General features: G+C 35.5%; 2 protein-coding genes and 1 non-coding gene across 11 annotated transcripts; all 3 read right to left on the bottom strand.

Annotated features, from left to right (window-relative positions):
* Positions 1–275: 275 nt before the first annotated feature.
* Positions 276–356, bottom strand: TRNAL-AAG. The gene has a single exon. It is a non-coding gene; the product is annotated as a tRNA-Leu (tRNA).
* Positions 357–1,322: 966 nt separating this feature from the next.
* Positions 1,323–7,486, bottom strand: LOC121262618 (ATPase GET3A). Its single transcript, XM_041165171.1, has 8 exons — positions 7,454–7,486; positions 6,667–7,203; positions 6,015–6,139; positions 4,903–5,053; positions 4,562–4,672; positions 1,873–2,011; positions 1,660–1,775; positions 1,323–1,517 (listed from the first exon to the last, which is right to left on the bottom strand). Exons 2-8 carry the CDS (start codon positions 6,919–6,921, stop codon positions 1,341–1,343), a joined length of 1,074 nt encoding a protein of 357 aa, XP_041021105.1. The 5' UTR covers positions 6,922–7,203; positions 7,454–7,486; the 3' UTR covers positions 1,323–1,340.
* Positions 7,487–8,295: 809 nt separating this feature from the next.
* On the bottom strand, positions 8,296–16,994 carry LOC121262574 (SPX domain-containing membrane protein At4g22990-like). 9 transcript variants are annotated; one of them, XM_041165101.1, is made up of 12 exons: positions 16,847–16,994; positions 16,554–16,721; positions 14,827–14,907; positions 14,066–14,186; positions 13,297–13,608; positions 13,001–13,114; positions 12,137–12,591; positions 11,283–11,584; positions 10,529–10,734; positions 9,952–10,142; positions 9,349–9,482; positions 8,296–8,813 (listed from the first exon to the last, which is right to left on the bottom strand). In XM_041165101.1, the coding sequence occupies exons 3-12, from the start codon at positions 14,877–14,879 to the stop codon at positions 8,575–8,577; spliced, it is 2,127 nt and encodes a 708-aa protein (XP_041021035.1). In that variant the 5' UTR covers positions 14,880–14,907; positions 16,554–16,721; positions 16,847–16,994; the 3' UTR covers positions 8,296–8,574. The 9 variants fall into 9 exon arrangements, with proteins under 9 accessions (XP_041021035.1, XP_041021085.1, XP_041021049.1 ...); XM_041165151.1 differs by having other exon boundaries at positions 10,529–10,713; XM_041165115.1 differs by having other exon boundaries at positions 16,559–16,721.
* Between the last annotated feature and the right edge of the window lie 5,529 nt (positions 16,995–22,523).

Below are 22,523 nucleotides of genomic sequence, written 5' to 3'. Positions count from 1 at the left end.
GGGATACGGGGGATGGATATTCGATAGATCCAGAGCTGTTTGTTTTGCCAAGTTTCCTCGGTTAAAGGTTTCGGTCAAATAGATTTTAACTGATTTCTACGCACGATTACCAAATTTCTGCAACCCATCTGATCAATTTTTTCAAATTTTCATACAAAATATAATAAATAATTTAACTTTTTCTGGTTTCAAAATTAATAATATAAAAAAATAATATTTTTTTCAACTCTAAGGATGACGTTTACAAAAAAGGGAAAGAGAAAAAAACAAGAACTTGTTGAGAGTGGGATTTGAACCCACGCCCTTTCGGACCAGAACCTTAATCTGGCGCCTTGGACCAACTCGGTCATCTCAACGTTGTTTTATAATACTTAATTAGCTTTAAAATGTCCACGGCAGATCTTGCACGATTATTTGCGCAATTATCATATTTTGAACTGCTTGTAATTGGGTATTACAGACTTGCAGATTACATATGTGTAAAACGCTACTCTGCAAGAGCAATCCAAGCCCACTTCTGAGGAAATTGACATGCGCGATCTCCTTTGCAGCTTTTAAAACATAGGACTATCTCCTTTGGAAGATGATTTTCGTTCCATTTGTCAAATGAAAGAAACTTGGAAACGGTCCATTCATCTCAATATTGATAACTTCACTAATCTTCCACAACTTCCAACTACAAGTTGTGTTGTAACCTCGTGAGTTCGAGATATTGGTGAAAATAAACTGTAACCTCTCGAGGTCCTCTGGTTGACCGTGGTGGCCACATCACCCCCCCCCCCCCCCCCCCCCCCCCCCCCCCTTTTTTTTTTTTTGGCCGCTGCTATGGGAGCGGAAGCGGGCGTCGCATAATGCAGCTCCAGATTCTCTCCAAATAGTGAGGTCCTTCACTAAAGCACAACTCCATATATGAAGAAAAAAGAGATTTATATGCTACCAAAAACTAATTCACCTTCCATGGGAGGTCCAAATACCCAAGAAAAAGCCACAAAAACGCTCTCATCACACCCAGAAAATAATGGCATGTAATCTATATTCTTATCAATTCAAACTGTATATAGGCGTTCAGATATTAAAAATAGGAATTTACCATTATCGAAATTGTTTACGATAGAAATATAAAAAAAAATATATAAATATACCGCTTATATATCTGAAAGGGCTCATCTTAAAAAATTACAAATAAGTTTGAGCGACAGAAAACATCAACCAGAGGTAAAATGAGAAGGCTGACTTCCCTTGGCAGTCTAAAGAAGGGAGATGGTGCCGTCTGATTGTAAACACGGAAAGAATGAGGGAAGGAAAAAGGAACAATGGCAATACCATTGAGCCGAGCATCATCAGACCTTTTGTTTTCCTTTTCTAAGTCGTTCTAGCTCTGCTTCAGCATCTTTCAACTGCTGCCTCAGTGTGGATACTCTTTGCTCCAACTCCTCCACTGTGCCTTTACTCGTGGAAGGTTGATATGGTGACAGAAAATTATTTGAAAATGCCTTCAGAGCTTCAACCCCTGTAACCTACAAAATCAATATCTGACTTGTCAAAAGGGCCAACACTAACAACTAAAATTAATTTGTTTACCCCTCATCTAGAATGACAAACTTCAGATTAGGTCATCACTTTTAAATATTCCAAAACTTTTGCCACGATGTAGTTTACCTCTTGCGGCAGCAAAGGCAACTTGGTGATGTGAAAGTCATCATACAACATGTAGAACTGGTCAAGGTACTTCTGTTGCATCCGCATTCTAGCTTTGAGTAACTTGGACTCTACATCTACAAGTAGAAAACAGGCCGACTGATACATGACTTTTGTTTTCGATAAAAAGTTATTTCCATGTGAAAAAAGAAACACGAAAACATGTAAACTTGCCTTCTTCATCATAAAGTAATTGGTTAATGATAATATTGTGTGTATCTATCTCAAACTTGGTGAGTTCCTGGACCAGTCTCTCTGTTTCATAAAGAGAGAGGAACTCTGGAATGCAAACACAGATAAAGGTTGTCAAGTCCTGCCAACAGGGAAATATAAGCGCATTAAGAATAACTACAAAAAATTTTGACATTCAACACGATTTTGAGTGAACCAATAAACACGGAAAATCAGGTCAAGTGCTTTAAAAATAACTACAAAACATCCAAACTAATTGCAAACTTGATTCATGAAATGCTGGCAAGTCACACAAAATTACAACCAACCTCATAATTCATAGTGCTTTTACTTCTTTTTTTTTTTTTTTTTTATAAGTAAACAAATTTTATTGATCAAAGAATAGGCAAAGCCATATACATAGTTCTACGTAGATTTAATAGTAGATTTAATAGTAGTTTGACTCATCTTTGTATTTTGAAATATTTAACTAGCTTGTAATAACATAGGGCCTTTACCATGATGCTATGAGCAAGAAAATACCACAGCCTAGTTATCACCAGGTCCAGATGTCTAGCTGAATCTTATGTCTCTCAAAATGACAGAAAATGGTCTTCTTCTTTTCTTTTCTTTTTTTTTTTTTTTTTTTTTTTTTTTTTTTTTTTTTTTTTTTAATAAATGTTGGGGAACCTCTCCAAGGCCCCTTTGGACCCATCCCTGCAGAGTAAATCCCGGTCCCATGCACCGCACCCTCGGAAGTTTCTCTACATTGAACTAGTTAAATCGCTGGCTTTTCACCAGGGAGTGATACCCCAAGACCAAAGCCTTCACCACTTGGGCCAACCCCTTGGGATTGTCAATTTTAATGTTATCACAACATCTTAACTTCCTAAACATAACAGCTACCACAGGAAGTCCAGAAGAGAACATGACCACAGGACGAAATATCCACAAACACGCCACCAAATTAATTCACACCCAAAAGTTACTGCAAGTGATTGCAGGCAGCAGAAGGGTGCAAATCCTTCTTGAGCTGAACTGCACTTTCAAGAGGGTCAATCTATTAAGAGACCACATTTTTTTGTTTCTTTTGGCTAGTAAGGAACCAGGCTTCACACAAATTCTTCCCGCCTCCAATGTTATATATCTACGAGACTTTCAATTACCTCTTATAAAGAGTACCAGAAGTTAATTTTGAATGCCCTGGTGCAGTAGAACGTGTCTTTTATTAGAGCAGTTCAAGATTGGGAAGTGAGAGATATTTCTGACTTTTTCAGCACCTTGTATGCATTGAATTTGGAGTGTGGTGGGGAGGACAAACTGCTGTGGATTCATCCCGGGAACAAGAATTTTCCAGTTAGATCCTTATATAATGCTATGCTACTCATTAATCTACTGTTTTCCCCTGGAAGCACATTTGGAAAAGTAAAGTGCCCCTTTTTTTGGTTGGCTGGCCTCTCATGGGAAAATTCTGACCATAGATAAGTTGAGGAAGCGTGGTATTTTCATAATGGATGGGTGCTTTATGTGTAAAAGGAATGGTGAAACGTCAGATCATCTTCTTCTCGACTGTGAAGTGGCGAAGGCTTTATGGGATGAGATCTTTGTAAGGCTGGACATTGCTTGGGTGATGCCTAAGAGAGTGGTGGATCTTCTAGCTTGCTAGAATGGAATACTACGGGGAAATCTTCAAGTAGCGGTTATTTGGAAGATGGTGCCTCTATGTCTAATGTGGTGCATATGGAATGAGAGGAATGAACGATGTTTTGAAAATAGAGAACGCTCATTAGTGGGATTAGAGACTTATTTTTCCAATCTTTGTTACTTTGGGCTAAGGCCATTGTTTTAGAGGGGGTCAATTTTAATGACTTTTATGCTTCGTTTTCTTTGTCGTAGGCTGTAATTAGGTATTTCTCTCTTGTATACTACCTGTGTACTTGAGCTTTGCCTAATTATGAGGATTGATAAATTTTCTTACTTATAAAAAAAAAAAAAAAAAAAAAAAAAAAGAGTACCAAAAGTTTATTTCGATTTAGAAAAAGGTTGTGGTTATTATTTAAAAAAAAAAAAACTCAGATGAGAAGGGGGTTAATTTACCTATGCAGCTGATTTTTGGACATGGAACCTCACCAAGGCAGGGCCTTTTGGGTCCAACCCAGAGGAGCAAACCTCAGATACATAACCTCACCAACCAGACCTGTGAACTCCTACTGTGGAATCGAACCCAAGATATCTTAGTCCATAGCTCATCCCAAGATCGTCCTTTAACCACTAGGTTGCACTCTTGATGGGTACCCATGCAGGTTATTCATATGCAATGTGCTTTTTAAGTTCGAAGTAACTATTTAAAGCCTTTTTAATTTTTTTATTATCAGTACAGCCTTTTTTAAAATTATATCACGACTAGAAAGTACATAGTTTGGGAAAATAATTAAAGAAACTTCATATTACTCTTTATACAATTTTCTCATTACACTTCCAATGCCCCATAAGCTTCCAGCACTCCAAAACCTCCAGTAACTACAGTTCACACCACCCCTAATAAATTTAACAACTAGCATTAACACATTAAGGATTTAAGGTTGGCTCTAACTTTTATACATGTCCACTATTGGCATATGATTCAATACGAATAATTGGAAATCTATTAAAACGGAGAGGAGTAAATGACGTATGAATGGGGCAATCTTACTGGGTCTTTGAATTGTTTATTAACTTGTTCAATCACATCTTTCATGCCTTCGAGCTTTCCCAGAATTGCATCCTCACCAAACTCTTCATCCACACCAAAGAGGCGGGTCATCTGCCATAATAGTTTCAAAGCATGCCATTTAGATATTTCTATCCTTAAAGATACCCATCAAAGGGGATACAGTTAGAGATGATTTAGAATGTGTCAAAATCCAAAGAAACAAGAAGAATGCATGAAATATGGATTGCAATATCGGATAATTTCTGTTGCAAAAGACACCATAAAATGCCTCTAAACCTTCAGATACCATATGACTATGCTCTATAATACAAAGAACATACCTGACTGATTATACCACCAAATTTACTTTTCAAGGACATCATTTTCGTGAGACCCTTTTCTAAGGTTGATGGAAATTGCAACAAGCGCAGTGTATGGCCAGTTGGGGCAGTGTCAAAAACTATGACCGAATAATCCATTGTTTGCACTAATCTGTATGACGGTTCAGGCAAATAAAACCAAAATTATATGCTGTAATTGACGATGCAGTCTACAGAGAAGAGGTGCATATGCATGAATAGGCCATAGCAAATGCAACACATGAAAATGCTTAATGCATCCATTTCCATTAAATACATTATAAATCAAATACTAAACAAAAAAAAGTTCAAGTAAGACTCATTTTATGATTCAGCATCATTTTTTTTATTGCACTGGGTGTCTAGGAACAGCGTCCCGACTAATCCAGGGGGTGCACAGGCCCTCGGCAAGGAGTTTCCCGCAAGTGCACCTCCGGTAATTCAAGGGGAAAATCTCCCAATCCGATGGCCCCTAGAGATTGTTTGCACCCAAGGTGATTTTATGATTCAGCATCATGATATAGGTGAGTAAGAAATATGGTCTACAACGAAAATTGGAGGTAATGGGTCTCATGAATATATCTTTAACAAATAAGGTGAATAAAGATTAAAGGGTCAACATCATGATACCGTGCTTTACAGGCATTGATTGACGCAACATGTAATAATTTGGTCCTGTTTATCTTAAATCACTCAAGATTTAAGGTAAGCTCGCAAGACTGTATGTTACTGCATTCAACCCTCCCCCACTCAAAATAAAAAGGGTATATCAACTGATAAACATAACAGATGTCTTCCGTGCAGGAGACCTTACCAAACTTGTACCTGCAGCCAACTCCTGTAATTGGTACTAATGAAAAGTCTATTGGCTAACTGTCGTTATTCCTATGTCTAGGATATTTTAATAACACCAGGAATGATCATCAATCATATACTAATCTCAATGAAAAAATGGAATCCTCCAACAGTTTCATATAAGTCAACTAAAATACACATATCGTAACAGCTCTCAATTCACTTTAATCAAGTGAGGAATAGAGATCCGATGAATTTGGTGGCTCAATACAATCAAATAGAAGGAACGGGATTCTTACTTCAGCATCTCTGCAAAGCTCATAGCCTCATCAATTCCAGGGATTGCATTTGCTAGTTCGGAAAATAAGCCGTCCATTCCATCGGCACTGCCCACATCATCATTTTCCACATTAGGATCCACCTCCTAGAAAGGATCATACGAAATGTCAACTCGCAACAAACAGAACAAGAAAATAGATAATAATGCAAGTAAAATGCAGTTCGAAAACTAAGATATAATGGTTCAAATATATCTTTATTTTAGAAGAAAGCCCAGACAACCCAAATGTCTAATCCACGGTCAACAGATCAGCGGATAATCATCGTTGCTTAAAAGCACTGCCATAAATATCGATAGAAAAAATGATGAAATTTCTCTACGAATTGGGTATTTCCCAAATTCATCAAATACAACCGCAATCTCGCAAATAACTCAACGACAAAATATACCCAACAAAAATTCAAAATCCGAGTCTACACGGATTTATTTAAACGAAAACCTCAAAGTTTCAACATCGAACCATTGCACCAGCTGATAAACCACCAAAATTTTCAAAATTCACACAATAGAGAGAGAGAGAGAGAGAGAGAGAGAGAGAGAAGGAAAAAACCAGAACCCCCAAGAAAATAAAAAACCAATAAAAAGTACAATTTATGACCCAAAAAATGTACCATAGCATAGAGATTGGAAAACCCATTAACCAAAGTGGGTGTCTTGGTGAACCGTTGCTGAAACGCATCGCTGAGATTGTGAGCAGGGTCAGTGGAGATGATCAAAACAGAGGATCGAACCCTAGAGAGGAGGATTGAGATGATGGAACTACAGGTGGTCTTGCCCACGCCACCTTTTCCTCCCACAAAGACCCACTTGAGCGACTCTTGATCCAGTATGTTATTTAAGGTTCCTTCCGGTAACTCTGTGGCCATTTATGCAGCTTTCGGTATTTGCTTTGTTTCTCTATCTCACACGACTGGAGCCCAGAAATTTTAGAGCGAGAAATTATTGGGTTTTGGTTTTGGATGGAAAGGGCTCGATTTAATGAGACAGAGTACAAATCGAACAACCAAATTGAAGTTCCACATATGGGTTTGTAAAGACGGCGCAGGATAAGGAGAGTACCTAATGTGCGCTAATAGGGCATACCGTCGGATTGTGCGCGTCGAAGAGAATAGTCCTAAAGGCAGACGGACTGGACTGACTGAGACTGCCTGTAATAGGAAAATACTATTCTCACAGAAAATTGTTACCGAAATCTTCTACCGAATTGCATTTTATTTTATTTTACTTAATAATCAATAATTAAGAAAGTATTTTTAAATAAATTTGTGATTTTTTTGTATTTTTTAAAAATGTTTAAACTATTTAGAAAAATGATTGAAAAAAAAGCAAAAAAAAAAAACATTTGCCTTTCGGTAGAAGATTTCGGTAACAATCTTCTGTGAGTGTAGTAGTTTCCGCCTGTAATATCCTCCCAAGCATTAGACCCTAAGCAAGACGCGATGTATTTAATTGAGGGGATATATTTTTTTTTTACCATAAATTTTATTATTTTTAATTATATTACAAATAATTTTTTTTTTCTAAGCAAGAATTCATTCAATATATAAGAAACATAAAGTTCAGAAGTATTTAATTTATTACAAATAATTTTATATCCGCTTGTAATATGCCATATAACAGATGTGATTCGGAAAATTTAAATTATGAATAATTTTTCTTATCAGTCACTATTCATTGTACACACTTCACACCTTATGAAAAAATTAAAAAAAAAATTATCAGTGTTGAATGTGGAAGTGAATAGTAGCTGATACATAACAAAACTCTGCTTATTTTAATTATTTTTAAGATTTTTTATGCCAGAGGTTATAGGATGAGTCTAATCTTAATAGTAGTAATCCCAGTGTTCACAAAAATAAATATCGCCTCAAATACATTAGCTTTATCCCTTTGCTTGTGCCGAAAGGTACCGGTGATTCCTTCCCTCCAAATCGAGTACATTGCAACAGACATCATTATTTTGCAGATAAAAAGATCAGAAAGAGTCCCATTCCAATAAAGGGATGGCCAAACTCAAACGTTGCTTATGACTGCGATAATCCAACAATTATCTTTTAGTTTTAGTGAAAGCAAAGTCATATTATCTCAACAATTAGAAGCAGAAGATTACGGCATAGCCGTTGCATCGCCACCAGTGTAGTTGGGAAATGAAGCATCGCTTCCACATACTCGTTGGTGGATGAAGCAAGCCAAGGTCGGGTTGTTTGGAGTATCTTTACTCGCATAACCAAGCTGATGAATTTTCCTTAAATGTTAAAATGCATCATGCAATTTATAATTAGTTTGATCCAGTATAGAAGGGAGCACAACAGTTTCTGCATTCGGTTGTGCTTAGAAAAACAAATAAAGGGGCACAGATTGAAAGCTTCCATCCTCAACAGCATTTAGATATATATATATATATATATATATATATATCTGCTGAATGCTAGCAATGTAGAGCATTGGCCACCATTGATCGGTGTGCATATCCAAATATGCTATACAATAGTTGTTCAAGTTAAAAGTGAAGAAGGGCATTAGTAGAGAGAGTTGTAGGTGAAGCAGGTAGCAATGATGGATGAAATACAGATGAGGAGTGCAGGAGCTAAGGTGATATTCAAGAGTCTACTCTCACCCAAATAACCAGACACTGTTATTGTACCATCTGCAATTACTCGAGCCAGGGTCCCGGCTTCCGTGGAAAGCAGTCCACCATTGTATGTGCCACGGGAAAGCCTTGATGACATGACACGAGATAGGAGTGATAAGTTCACACCTGGATTGGCCAAGCAAATGAGATACAAAATCATGTTCTGGAAGCAAAGGGTCCTCCAACAACAGATGCAATATATATAACACTAAACAAGTATTTTCCAATGAAGATTTGATGGCTCAAGCAAATGGGATCCAACATTTTGTACAAAGCAAGGAAAAGATCCACCTTAAAATTCAATCAATATGCCAATTGTGATGTCAAAGAAAAAAAAATGGGAATAGGTCTGCTTAGATTTAGATATTCATTCCGGCCATGTGACAGAGAACTAAGACCTAATCCAAACCACAGATTTTCTTTCTGATCAGAGAACTACAAATTATAAATTGGTAAACGAGTTCAGGCAAAGTTTTGGGGAGCTTCATGCCAATTTTTTTAAGTCCAAAAGTAATTTTTGCCAGCTTAGACTGGGTTCAGGCCATCACAATCAAATGAGGGTAATTTGATCTAATAATGAAAGAAGTAAACAAATTATACAAGCAAATAATTCTTGCACAACTATCCAGTGTATCCTATGAACAGAATAAGCCATAGTTACCTTCAAGGACTTCAGCGGATACAAATGTGATTAGAGCTGAGCCAACATATTGAGGGACAGAGTAAGGGATGAATACTTGGAAGCTTAGAAGTATACCAAAACACACCATAATTTCAGATGCCAGTAGGACTTGCCTGCAATCAGGTAAACCAGAAAAAAACAAATAAGGGGGAAGGAAAAAAAAAGAAAACTAGAACTTCATAATCAGATGACTAGAACTTATCACCACATGAATTAGAAGACGCCACTACTTGGGGTTGGCTGAAAATTTAGACCATCGTCAACATTTCTCATGAGGCCCAAAAAAAATGTAGGATCAATGGCAACCTCAAGTAATATTCATGTATTCAGCACCCATATTACTAAATTTTGCACAAGCATTCACACAACGTGTTGAAGGCAAGTGGCATACTTGTGCAGAAACATCAGGATGTTGAACTTCTGCTCTTATCTACTTGTATTTATAGTAACTACCAAGAAAAGGTGAAATCGAACCCAATTTCAATGGTAAATCACCTTAGAAGTTTTGTGCATACTGTGGAGAAGCAATAGCCTAAATTCTTCCTTTAATTGAGAGGGGAGAGGGGGTTAAATTCTTTCTACCTTTCTTCAAACATGTTGCCGATATAGTTTCCAACAATAATGTTTACTGGAAGCACTGTTAGCCCGAGACATGCAAGAAAGATTGCCACACTGCTGCTTGTCCAAATAAAATAATATCCAGTGATGACACTTGATTCAGCAAGTAAAATCTCCATGGCATATTTGAGCATAAAATACACAAATAGTTGAACCTAGAAAGTAAGAGATCATGGTAAGAAATTCAATGACATTTACTATGTAGAGATTTGCAAAACTACAGAATGAAAAATGATAAATAGATGGAGGAATTACACTTTTTGCCCAGTTAAAATCTAAACATTAAGATTGTGCCACTGAACCAATTTTTAGATCATCTAAACAGCCAGATCTTAGTCATGTATGCAACTTGAAATACAAGTTGTTTTAGGTGCAAATTAAAACTTCTAATACTTTCGGGTGCAAAGTGGACAACAGGTGATAGTTATGGACGAAAAGTGTAATTTCCTCTAAATAGGTTTCAACAGGGATTATAAATTGAATGCCTAAGATGCATATAAATAATGTCGAATGTAAATGTAGCTCCCTATCAACTCCAAACCTTTACTGATGGTGTAAGTAGTCTATATGCCATCACAATTGACGTGACAGGCTTTTGAAATTCCCCAGAATCTTCTTCAATATCATCACATCCTTGGTCTTCGCCTTCATCTTGTTGCTTAGCTTCTGATTTCACTAGCAATGGTTGAGTGAAACCTTTCTCCACAGCAACGTTTACCAATGGTCCTAGACCAGAAAAAACAGTGCCTAATTAGAAATCAGGCAAGTTAACAAATGAAAAAAACTACATAAATATTATTACCAACAAAAATCCAAGCAAGTGGTGATGCATAGAAAGCTACTTCTTATAGTTGTTATTTATTGTCAGGCTGCTCAGCCCAAGCCTACTATGGTGATCTTGTTTGAGGGTATCTAGACACCGTATAGTATTGACGTTAACTGAGAGAGATGACATAGGGCACTGCCTCGAGAATATTCAGCACATAGATATAGGCAGTTAGTTGATATCTCTTCCAGAATCAGCATTTACTGAGCATGAGGAAGTGTCATCTATTCACTTGATGGATATAGCTCATGCTCCAGGTAATGCCAAAGGTCTGATTTTGAGTGTAGAGTAGATGGAACAGAAAGGTTTAGAAATTTGATATACAATTACAGTTTCTGCTGCTCAGATTGTTTTCTAAAGTGAAGAGACGGGGTATGATAAAAGCAAAAAGATTCATTAGTTATTACAATGAAGAAAGGGAAACGGATAGTAATATAATTAACCAAAAGGAGCAATCATGTTCACATACCAGCATTAACTTCCTGCGGCACAGCAGCTTCTTTAGTCTCAAGAGAAGGCTCTCTAAAAGAAATCCATAACCACAATAAGTAGACAAGCCACGCAAGAGTCATAAGCCAACCAGGCAATGTTTCCTCATTGAAAGTAAGTTTTGAAATCTTAAAATTCGTCTGGAGTAAACAAGAAAGAGCTGGACCACATGCCATTCCAAGCGCACTCGCACTTACAAAACCTGCAGACGCCTGCATTCTCAATTTGAGCGGTACACAATCACTGATATAACGCCTGTTAACAGCCCTTGCAGAACCTAACCTGACATTTTGATAGCATGACCTCATCAGTTGATGAAGTGAAACCAAAGTGAATGCTTTTGAAAAGAACGAGCAAGAAGTAGCATCTCTAGGAGAATTCATTTATTTGATCAAAATTCACAGGCTCACAGTCACAAACATAATCATCATAATAATAAACAAGATTTTTTGTTTTTTTGATGAAAGATATAATAATAAACAAGATGCACATACATAACATTTAAACTCCTGTGGAGCCCAAAAGTGCCCTTATTCATCTTGTTTTCAAAGCATTTTATTTATTTTGTTTTCAAAACAATGTATTCTTTCCGAAAATGATTGCTTATATATCACAGGCAACTTGAACAGAGGATTAGCTATACGTACAAATGCAAGGCCAATCGGATATACAATCCAGTTGAAATTCAAGTTTTCATTTTTCAATCATACACATAAAACAGTTAAGAATATAAATGTAAATTAATTAACCATTGAGTATAGCATGCGCAATAATCAGAAAATTTACTAATTGAATGTGTTTTCTCAAGTAATGAGGACCAAAAAGATCACTTACCCACAGAAGAGCCGACCAATCAGAAGAACAGATATTGAATTCAGATCATAAGCCAGAGCATATAAGGTGTTTCCCACAAGAAGGACAACACTACTAAATACAAGGGGCCTGAAGTACGATCTATTTGACCATGCACTAAAATAAACTGAAGAAAACACCTGAGCAACAGCCATAGACCCTATCACAACTCCACAGACTGTTGCTGCAGCTCCAAGGCTCAAGGAGTAGCTGTCTGCTGTCGGAACTATAATGTATGTGTTGACCATATATAGAAATGTGTTTACCAAGTTCAGGAGAAGTGACATAAAATGATATCTCTGGTCAGCACTATCATCTTGAGATGGAGTTGGCAAGTCGTCCTCCATGATAAAGGCATGTCTTCCCAAAAAGTGAAGGTAATTTGTTGAGTTTGATAATTTCTCTACAGCTGACCTAATAGAATCGATGACAGGATCCTGCAAAACCAGTAAAAAAGGCAACTATTATCATATGCAGCTGGAGGATTTTAGAATATGTCAAAATACTTAAGTGAACCCATAAACGATGCTTCGTTGTGAAATAGTTATGTGTAATAACTACCTGAAGTTTGATACAGACAGCAGTTCTACTTAAGTTTCCAAAACAAATACTTAAATATTTTCAATTCAGTTAAGAAATTCTAAATTTAATTGTTTCATTAATAAATCTGTTGCATAATCTAATTTTTATAGTTTTGTAGACATCATGACACCATCAACTCGAGTTATTTTTTCAGTAGTTAATACCCAGTTCAGAGGTACTAACTTTGATGAAAACTTCATAAACTGTTCAGAAAGTAAACCATAGTAACATTGCATATAATCTTGAATGGAGATGAGAGAAAACCGGGTGGGATAAAGCAGGGTGATCATATATCGATATGTAGTTCCCCTGATGGTGTTGAAGATCTTGAAGATCTGCGAGATTGCGAGATATGGCTCCAACGACAGCACCAAACCCCTGCAGTTCAGTTACTAGCTGATAATGCCTTCCATTCACGTGTAGAGACAATAGAGCTAACCTATGCCTTGTGAAGTTATTAAGTATGAGTGAAACATGAAAATAGGGGAAAATCAAGGGAATTATAAGAAATTAAGAGACCTCATGCATATATTTATATTTGTTCTAAATTGGTCAATTACCACATGCTTGAAAACTTGTCGCAGCTGGGAGTAAGGATGGTTTGCACGAGTTTTGACATAGTAGTTGGTGAACTTATAACCAAACCGCTTATCAAATTTTTTCAATATCTTACGTAAACCAATGGCATTGATCTCAACAAAAGAGAGAAGCCTTAAAAGATCACATCCAACTGCTCTATATGCTTCCTGTAATTCAGATATTCTTGATCCATCTGGCTGCTGTAAAAGAACATGCTGCTGTTCTCTAAGATCGGATAACCTGGTAGCAAGTTGCCCTTGTTGTTCCAGCAGGAAAAGGACAATCCTTTCAATCTGTGATTCAAGATTAATCAAAGATGACATAAATATTTGCAATCAATTTTGACTACATGACCATAACATTTGCATTATCAATGAATCTACATGAATTATCCATACCAGAAGGATCACTTGAAAGGAAAATGATACAGCAAAAATACGCCCTTTTTCTCTATATTCATAATTGGGAGAATCGTTATAAAAAATTGAGTTCAGCATGCTCGCCCAAGGAATGATGAGACACTGCAAATCTCTGGATAGTAAAACTGAGTCGGAGCAAGACAAAATGCAGGAATGCAGATTCAGGATAAACAATGAATTGAGATGGACTAGCATGGAAGAAATGAAAAAATAATCCCAAATGATGTCCTATGTAACTTCCAAGTGTGACCCTGCAACTAATCATGGGTTTTTGAGCTTCCTCTGGACTAGTCATGTAAAGGGGAGTATCATTTATTATAGCAAAAGTTACCTCGCAGTCTAGCAATCTTGAGAAGTCCATCAGAAAGTTATCACCGTTTTGTGTTCCGACCTCAATTTGTTGTGTGTATCGATTAACTTTCTTCTTCATTAATTTGTAATTGATGTAGCATCTGAAAAGAATCAAAACAAAAGCACACGACAGAATAATAAAAAAAAAAAAAAGAGGGAGTGGGAAATAAATAAAAAAACAAACAAGAAATTTCATATTTTGCATAACGATTACTCATTAACATCATTTTAACCATTTCTGAAGCACTGGGGTTTCCTAAATAAACATTTCCTTTCCAAGTTTCCATTGGCATATCTCAAAATCCGCATGAAATAGGATGCTCAATTGATCGTTTTGGAGTTTTGGCAACTAATAAACACCTTGACAATAAATTAAAAGAACATAAAACAAGCTTGTCAACAATTCAAAATCACTGGCAGAACAAGTATAAAACAGGCTGCAGATGAAAATTATGGGATGTGCAAGATCCGTGCAACCCCTCAAAAAAAAAAAAAAAGAAGAGACCTATTTGAAAAAACACCACTTTCTTTTTTTATTGTTTTTTGTTTTTATAGTGGGTACTAATCTTTTTCAAATGTATTTAGCTAGGCTATGGACTACTACTGCCCAGGAATGTATACGTTGCTTACTGAAATTATCTCGTTGCTCAATACATGGCAGGGGCAATAAAACCCATTTCTTAGCAAGTAGTATTTGGACCTTAAACCTTGGCTGAAAGTCAGTAGAAGTAGAGAGCATACCCTTGCCATTCTTCAATTTGTGATTCTCTCAGCTTCTTTCCAAAGGCCACCATATCTTAGCTATGAAAAAGGACTGATGTACTGTAATAAATCATCATCAAATGGCAAGTAAGAGACTAATTATAAGCGTTTATTATAAGTAGTGTGAGTACCCCCATTTTCTCGACAAGTTTCTGAATGCTAGAAGCCCGACAGATCAAATCAAGCAAGCTAAGAAATGGAAACCAGACAACTTCCTTTCCACTTAAATCCTAATAATTCGTTCGTCTGATTATAAAGCAAAGAAAACAAAGAGTTTGCCATTTATATTTCCATGATTTATAACTGCAATGAAAATACAGGACTTGAATAAATAAACAAGAAAAGAGAACCAGAAGCATTCGGCATTACGATTTCTTTACAACAAAAACCAAGAACGGGCAAGTACGTACCATAGGCACAGTATCTTTTGACACCTCTAAACTTTGCCCCGCGTTACGCCACAAACGACGGTTGAGAATGGACTCTGGTTGGCCACATTTCAGACCAACAGAGAGCAAAGTATATACTATATAGTGCAGCGAAAGATGCGAAGCACGATTTTGCTAAGACGGCTTGTAGTACATGCTATTTCTACTTGTTTTCAGCGGGTGAGTATTGTAGCACTTGTTACCGGAGATCCTGTTCTTTCTTTATATATTTCCCAGCTGCCCAACCCAAAATTATTGGTAAAGAACAGTCAAATTTCTGCTTGAATTTTTGAATATATACACATATATATGTAAAAACGAGATGTTCTTCGACCATAGCAATGATAATATAATATAAATAATAAAACCTACATCTTCTTATTAATTTAAAATTTTTGGATAAATAGTGATGATTTCACATGGTATTAAAATAGAAGTTTTGAATTTAAAATCTGACTCTACACTCTAACTTATTTAATTAAACATTTCACACATTGAGTCTACTCGTTAAAAAAAAAGACTTAAATTTTTTGGACAAGACATAGTGATTCGCACATAGAAATTATCCGTGCTTTATTGGTACCACAGGTTAACAGTACTCCAATATTTTCATATCAAACTTCTCTTTCTTAAACACCTCTGATTAACGAAAACTCCCTAATTATACCGACCTAAAGCACGCATTAAAGTTCAAGTTAAAGGCAAAGCGCCATCAGCAGTACTATACGGAAAACAAACTGAAAGATTAATGGAGCAAAAGTATATATATCTTCACCAACTAGCAATATATATATATATATAGCTTAATATTTAAGTGAACTTGAGAAAGGGTTCAGAGATTTTAAACTAAGATTCTTAATTACTTCGCTTAATAATATATTATCTAAAGCTTAGCAATACTACATTCTCAAACGAGTTATGAATTATAGACCCAAATAAATTGAAGGCTCGCGAATCTTGTCGATTTGATTTGAGTCCAAAAGAAGATCAGTTTCTAGAAATTAAGAAAACTAGAAATTAGAAAAACAAAAGGATCAGAAACCCAAATGCAGCTAGAAAAACACATAAAAATAATAAACATCTCTTTCAATTTATATGTTTATTAAACTACTTGGGATAACACTACAAAAAGCATCGACATCATGAACCTTGTTTACGAGAGCTAGCTAGCTAGCTACGTACATATATATTTAATTAGAAAGTTAATCTTATGAGATATCTAGATAGATATATATATATATCATGCTAATTAATCCAGTATGCAAGAATTTTATGTACCGTACGTAGTGTGCGCGAGAAGCTAGCAAAGCTACATCATGATGAGCATGCAGAGATCGATACTCCCGGACTCACTGTCTGAGTTCCTAGTGAGAAACTCCAACTTCGCCCTACAATGGATACCGATTTACCTAGAATATATAAAATCCATGGGTCTGCTAACTCTTGCTGCGTAAGATTAAAAAAAAAAATATATCAGTGAGAGAGAGAGAGAGAGAGAGAGATAAGAGAGAAGCTGCCAAAGAGCTGAAACGACAAGCTAGTAGTTTTGGTTCACAAATAAGACCAAGTACTTCGCTTGCCACCGTCAGAAAACCGTACAACTCGAGCATGGATATGAGCTTCCTTTGCTTCACTCAGAGAGTCGGATCAATGTTAAACAAAGCTTCAAGTCCCACGTGTGAATCTACAATGCCATTAATGGAGGGTTGGGTGGAAACGTGTATATATAATAAGAGTAATTAGATACAGTCGTACGTTGAGCTAATGTTTCGTGTATTTTTTGTTTTTTTTAAAGAGTGAGTTTTATTGTTAAAAAGTTAATTTTTTAAAATAAATTTTTTATTTTTAAAAAGGATTATACGACATTTACGTAAATATCATTTATATATATATATTATATATTTTACTACAACATATTTTATACGTACGATAGTGTCCCACGTACGACATGCTTCCTTAATTTACTAAGGGACACGAAACACGTCCGATCCGTCAATTTAGCGGCACCAAATTTTTGTATTGCATGGTGTAGACATTCGTTTCGTGTATTTTTAAATGGTCCACTGGGAATATTCCAACACGAATATGCTCGCCCGGTCTCTCTTTTCCTGGACCTTTAATGCAGGGGTCATAATTTACTCTCAATAGATTTAAGGCACGTGTAGAGGTGATTAGTCATGATGTCGACATGATGATATCTCCAAAATGTGGAACTGTGGTCTTAAAGCTACCATTATTATTGGCCAAGTAATTCGGCAATATATGATCCGAACTGTTTGCAATCTGAAAATTATAAACACTAGGGCTCGTTGGATACAGATTTCTTCTCATTTCATTTTATTTTAATTAATAATTTTATTCTTATTTATAAATTATTTTAATTCATCTTACCATCCAAACGAGTCATAATATTTATGATTTTGTATTAATATTAATATTTAATATTTTGTAAATACACTTATATTTAATATTTAATATTTTGTATTAATATTAAAACTTAATATTTAATCTACACTGTATGCAATACCAATTTTGCAAACACCAAATTACAACAAAGCCTGAAAAAAACAATGCATGAGTTGAGGTAAAACGACTTGGAGAGAAAGACTGAATGAAACTGGAGAAAGATAAAGAGAAGAGCGAGGGAAAGAGGGAGGTAGTTGGATGAGAAAATCATAAAATATTGATTTAATTCTTCTACAGTAACTCTTCAAATATAATTAAAGGCCCTAAAATATTACTATAGCTCACAAATATAGATTTGGCTAATCCAATGCAGGAGTTTTAACTCAAAAAAAGCTAAAATTTAAATTTCATTGACATTTGGTTAGGTGCTTTAAAGGAATTTTTAAAATTGGAAAGTCACTATTTACCCATCAAACTCATATTTTATTTACAAATAATCAACAACGGTTTTTTGCATTCTTATTCACAAATTTTATTCACAAGTTAGAATTATTGATAATTGACAAATTTTAATTCATATATAGAGTGTATTTGTAAAATATATATAAAAAATTATTATTAAAATATATAATATTATATTATTATTTTGAGTTTAGGATAGATAATTTAATGTGAATTAATTTATTTAATAATTTTAGTTTTAGCTAAAACCTTAACTTTTAACTAAATTTTAGACTTATAATAGTTAAACCATTGTAAGTCTAAAATGGTTTAAGAGCATGAAACGAGTGATTTCGATATTTCTAGATAGCTCTCTTTTCTGTCCGGTGCTTAAAAAATGAAATGGTAGAAAGAAACATATAAAGTTATAGTGGTAGGAGTTAAAGTATCAAATCAAGTTTGAGATTCGTGATCTTTCATATCTATTATCCATATCTAATTAGCAATGCTTTGTGGCCTTTGTCAATGCCTAACGCGAAAGTTTTGAGCATATTCTTAGGATGCGTTTGGTTATTAAATTCACTTCAATTAATCTCAACTTATCATTACAATTTTTTTAAATTCTAATACAAAATATAATAAATAATTTAATTTTTTTAAATTTCAAAATAATAATAATATTAAAAAATAATATTCTAACAATATTTTATCATCACAACTCAACTCACTTCAACATCTACACACATCCTTAATTTCTCAAAATTCACTTGAGAAAGTGTACAGTACAGTGTGTGTATATATATATATTAAAAAAATACTAAAATTATTATTATTATTATTAATTATAGAAAATACCATCCATATGTTAGTCATTACTGGTTATGAGAAACTGAAATATCAATGCATTTACTCTGCAATGAACTCTAGACCAGAAAGAGAAATAGCGCCTTTTAATTTGTTCGCATATACCTAATAAATTGTGGATAAAAAGTGGACCAATGAGTGATCACGCAACTATTACGTACCTTTGGATCATCGTCATAACGCCATATATAGCTATTATCGATGTTGTTTTTTTCCCCTTTGTCTTGTGCCATTTAATTTTATTCTACTCCTGTGGTATTGTTGCTTAATTAATACTCCGACAAACGTTGATAAAAAAACGACAACGAAAATATAATTCCGATCGAAGATCACATCTGCAATCACGACCGTCGGATCAACGGTTTCCAATCATTTACTTTGTGGCTAAAATCATCCATCATGTCGTTGGGGCCGGGGTTGTTCGCCACGTCTTCGTCTTCTTCTTGTTTATTTGTTTACTTGTTATTCTTCTAATATAATTATGCCTAGTTGGGCTGTATCCATGAACGTGCCTAAAAATTTGGTTCTGTTGTAATCATTGCATCAATTTGAAACTTGAGATCGAGTATGATCTGCTAGCTTTTAGGTACATGAGTAAATGAAGGTCGGCCAACAATTCTAGCTCCTTCTCCAAATAAAGGCAACCGGGATGGTGTTTGAGTTAAACCACTTTATAATATAAATTAGACTTAATTAGTTTATTGACTTTGATAAGAAACTTAGAGGGATGAGAAAATATGCACACTTGGCTGTAAATATTTTCAATTAATTTTGATCTGATACTACAATTACAGAATTCACACACTATTTGTAAAAGTAAATGGTGCTACAAATGGAATTTGCTTGACTACAACAATTAATCTCAATACTCACTCTCAAGTTGGAGCATGATGGTCTGTAATGCCTAACTTGGATTTGAAGAAGAAAAACAATTCACGACCCAAATAATTTGTGAAGAGATCTGCTTGTTGTTAGGAAGTGGGTGAATTAGTGGGAGTAAGAAGATCAGCATGAATATGGTCACTCACCAAGTGGCAATCAATCTCTATGTGTTTGGTGCGTTCATGAAAAATCGGATTGCGTGCAATATGAATGGCAGCTTGATTGTTGTAGTGAAGTAGTGCAGGTTGAGGATGAGAGATTGTGAGATCACGAAGAATAAATCGTAACCATGTAATCTTACAAGAGGTGTTATCCATGGCACGATATTCAGCTTCAGCAGAAGAGCGAGAGATAGTGGATTGCTTATTTATCCGCCAAGAGATATGGCTATCTCCAAGTTTGACAACAAAACTAGTGGTGGACCGGCGAGTCATAGGGCATCTGGCCCAATCAGAGTCACAATAGGCTGATAACTGGAAACTACAGGCTGAAGAAAAGAATAAGCCATAACCAGAAGTGGACTTCAAATACCGAAGTAAATGGTGAGCGGCTTGCTGATGTGGCTCACGAGGGACATGCATAAACTGGCTCAGAATATTCACCGTATAAGTAATATCTAGACGTGAAATGATCAAATAGATGAGACGACCAACCAAGTGGTGGTAGGATGCTGGATCAACAAGAAGATCACCATTAGTGTCATTGAGCGTAAGATGCTGCTCCATAGGAAAGTAAGCAGGACAAGAGCCAAGAAAGCCAAAATCAAGTCAATGGATGGAGAACCTAGACCCGTTGAGAACTCATTTCAAGAACTTAGATTATATTAAAATCTAGACCTGTTGAAGAACCTGTCTCAAGAACCCAAACTACAAGGAGGAACGCCACAAAGGTTGTGATTTACCTTTGATAAATTCAAAAGTTCAATCAAGAACAAGAGTAGATAAACTCAACTCACAATGAATAAATAATAATGAGAACCAAGGTGGACCTAGTCTTAAAGATCATTTGCAAGTTCCAGATGAGCTAATTACAATATTAAGTGTTAAGAAGATCAATGAAGCAATGTAAGGATTGGTGCAATCCACTTGAGATGAGTCTACAAAAAGCCGAATATTTAAGATGGGCTTGAGAGAATGAGATCTAGTGATCATTCATGTGATAAAAGCTATGGAAGAGTGCAACATAACTTAGAGTCTATTATTATGATTATGTGATTGAAGGCATTGGACTTATTTATTTCATTAAATAGACTTATTTTGTTAATAATAGGAATTAGTCTAGAATAGTTGGCCTGAGGATGTTTGGCCCACATATGTCTTATTTCTTATGAACTAGAGTTTTTCGGAAGGTCTTATATTTTGGCCAAAAGTTTATTTGGAAAGTTACTTTTTAGGAACTATGGTTTAAAGAAATATTGTAGCTGTGGTACTGTAGCACATGACACTATTCATCCAAGGGTATTTTTGGAGGAAATGACTTTATTTTTGCTAATGTTTTAATTAGGTTTTGGTTAAATAATCTTTGTCGTCTCATGTTAAGGAGTTTTATGAAATTTGATGAATTTATTCATTGTGAGTTAAGTTTACTCCTCTTGTTCTTGATTGAACTTTTGAACTTATCAAAGGTAAATCACAATCTTTGTGGCATTCCTCCTTGTAATCTGGGTTCTTGAGACAGGTTGTTCAATTGGTCTAGATCTTAATATAATCTAGGTTTTTAAAACGAGTTCTCAACGGGTTTAGGTTTTCTATCCATTGACTAAATTTTAGCTCTCTTGGGTGAGTTTTCAAATTGATTGTGAATTCAAAGGATTCCATTCCAACAAGTGAGTGTGCTATTTCAATGCTAAGAAAATACTTCAGATTTTCAAGGTCTTTGATTTTGAATGAAGTAGCCAAGTGGTTATTGAGGGCAGTGATGGTGGGTAGGTCGTTGCTAGTGATACGAATGTCATCAACATATATCAGAATGGCAGTGAGCACGGTGCCCGTAGTCTTGGTGAAGAGACTATGAACAGTATGAGATTGACAAAAACTTGCCAATGTAAGAATGTGAGATAGCTTGGAGTACCATTGGCGAGAGGTTTGCTTAAGACCATATAAAGATTTGTGCAAGCAACAGAAACTTTTTATCCCCCTGAGGATAATAATCGGGAGGTGGATGCATGTAGACTTCTTCATCAAGATCAACATAAAGAAATGCATTGTGAACATCCAATTAGTGTAAAAACCAACTTTTAGTTGCAGCTATAGCAAGAAGACAATGAAGTGTAACAAGTTTAGCAACATGGGCAAAAGTATCATGGTAATCCAAACCTTCTAACTGGGTGTAACCCTTAGCATGCGATGAGCTAAGAATTCCTGACCATTATCAATGCGAATTGGTTTGATGTCAAAATTGAATTGGATTTTTATCATGAAAAAAAAAATTGGCGAGACAGGAAAAAGTGTCTTATTTAAATTTCATGAGATAAACCCAGGTGTCACGAGAATAATCGTCTACAATGGTGAGAAATAATGTGCATCAGAATGAGAGGGTGTGGCATAGCCACCCCATATATCACAGTAAATACGATCAAAAGGACTAGCACTTTTATTTTCATCCAATGAAAATGGTAAACGAGTATTTTAGCACGAATACAAATATCACAATGAG

Source organism: Juglans microcarpa x Juglans regia, chromosome 1D (assembly GCF_004785595.1).
Source record: "Juglans microcarpa x Juglans regia isolate MS1-56 chromosome 1D, Jm3101_v1.0, whole genome shotgun sequence".
NCBI classification, from domain to species: Eukaryota; Viridiplantae; Streptophyta; class Magnoliopsida; order Fagales; family Juglandaceae; genus Juglans; species Juglans microcarpa x Juglans regia.
Note: the sequence above shows the minus strand (reverse complement) of the source record. Positions and strands in the feature narration are given on the sequence as shown.

Coding starts and splice junctions, on each gene's coding strand:
- LOC121262574 (XM_041165101.1), bottom strand. CDS start 14,879: ATGGTGGCCTTTGGAAAGAAGCTGAGAGAATCACAAATTGAAGAATGG. Junction 13,609..14,065: donor CAAGATTGCTAGACTGCGAG/GTAACTTTTGCT, acceptor CTTGAATCACAG/ATTGAAAGGATTGTCCTTTT. Junction 8,814..9,348: donor ATCCGCTGAAGTCCTTGAAG/GTAACTATGGCT, acceptor TGGCCAATCCAG/GTGTGAACTTATCACTCCTA.
- LOC121262618 (XM_041165171.1), bottom strand. CDS start 6,921: ATGGCCACAGAGTTACCGGAAGGAACCTTAAATAACATACTGGATCAA. Junction 6,140..6,666: donor TTTCCAATCTCTATGCTATG/GTACATTTTTTG, acceptor GATCCTTTCTAG/GAGGTGGATCCTAATGTGGA. Junction 1,776..1,872: donor ATTACTTTATGATGAAGAAG/GCAAGTTTACAT, acceptor TTCTACTTGTAG/ATGTAGAGTCCAAGTTACTC.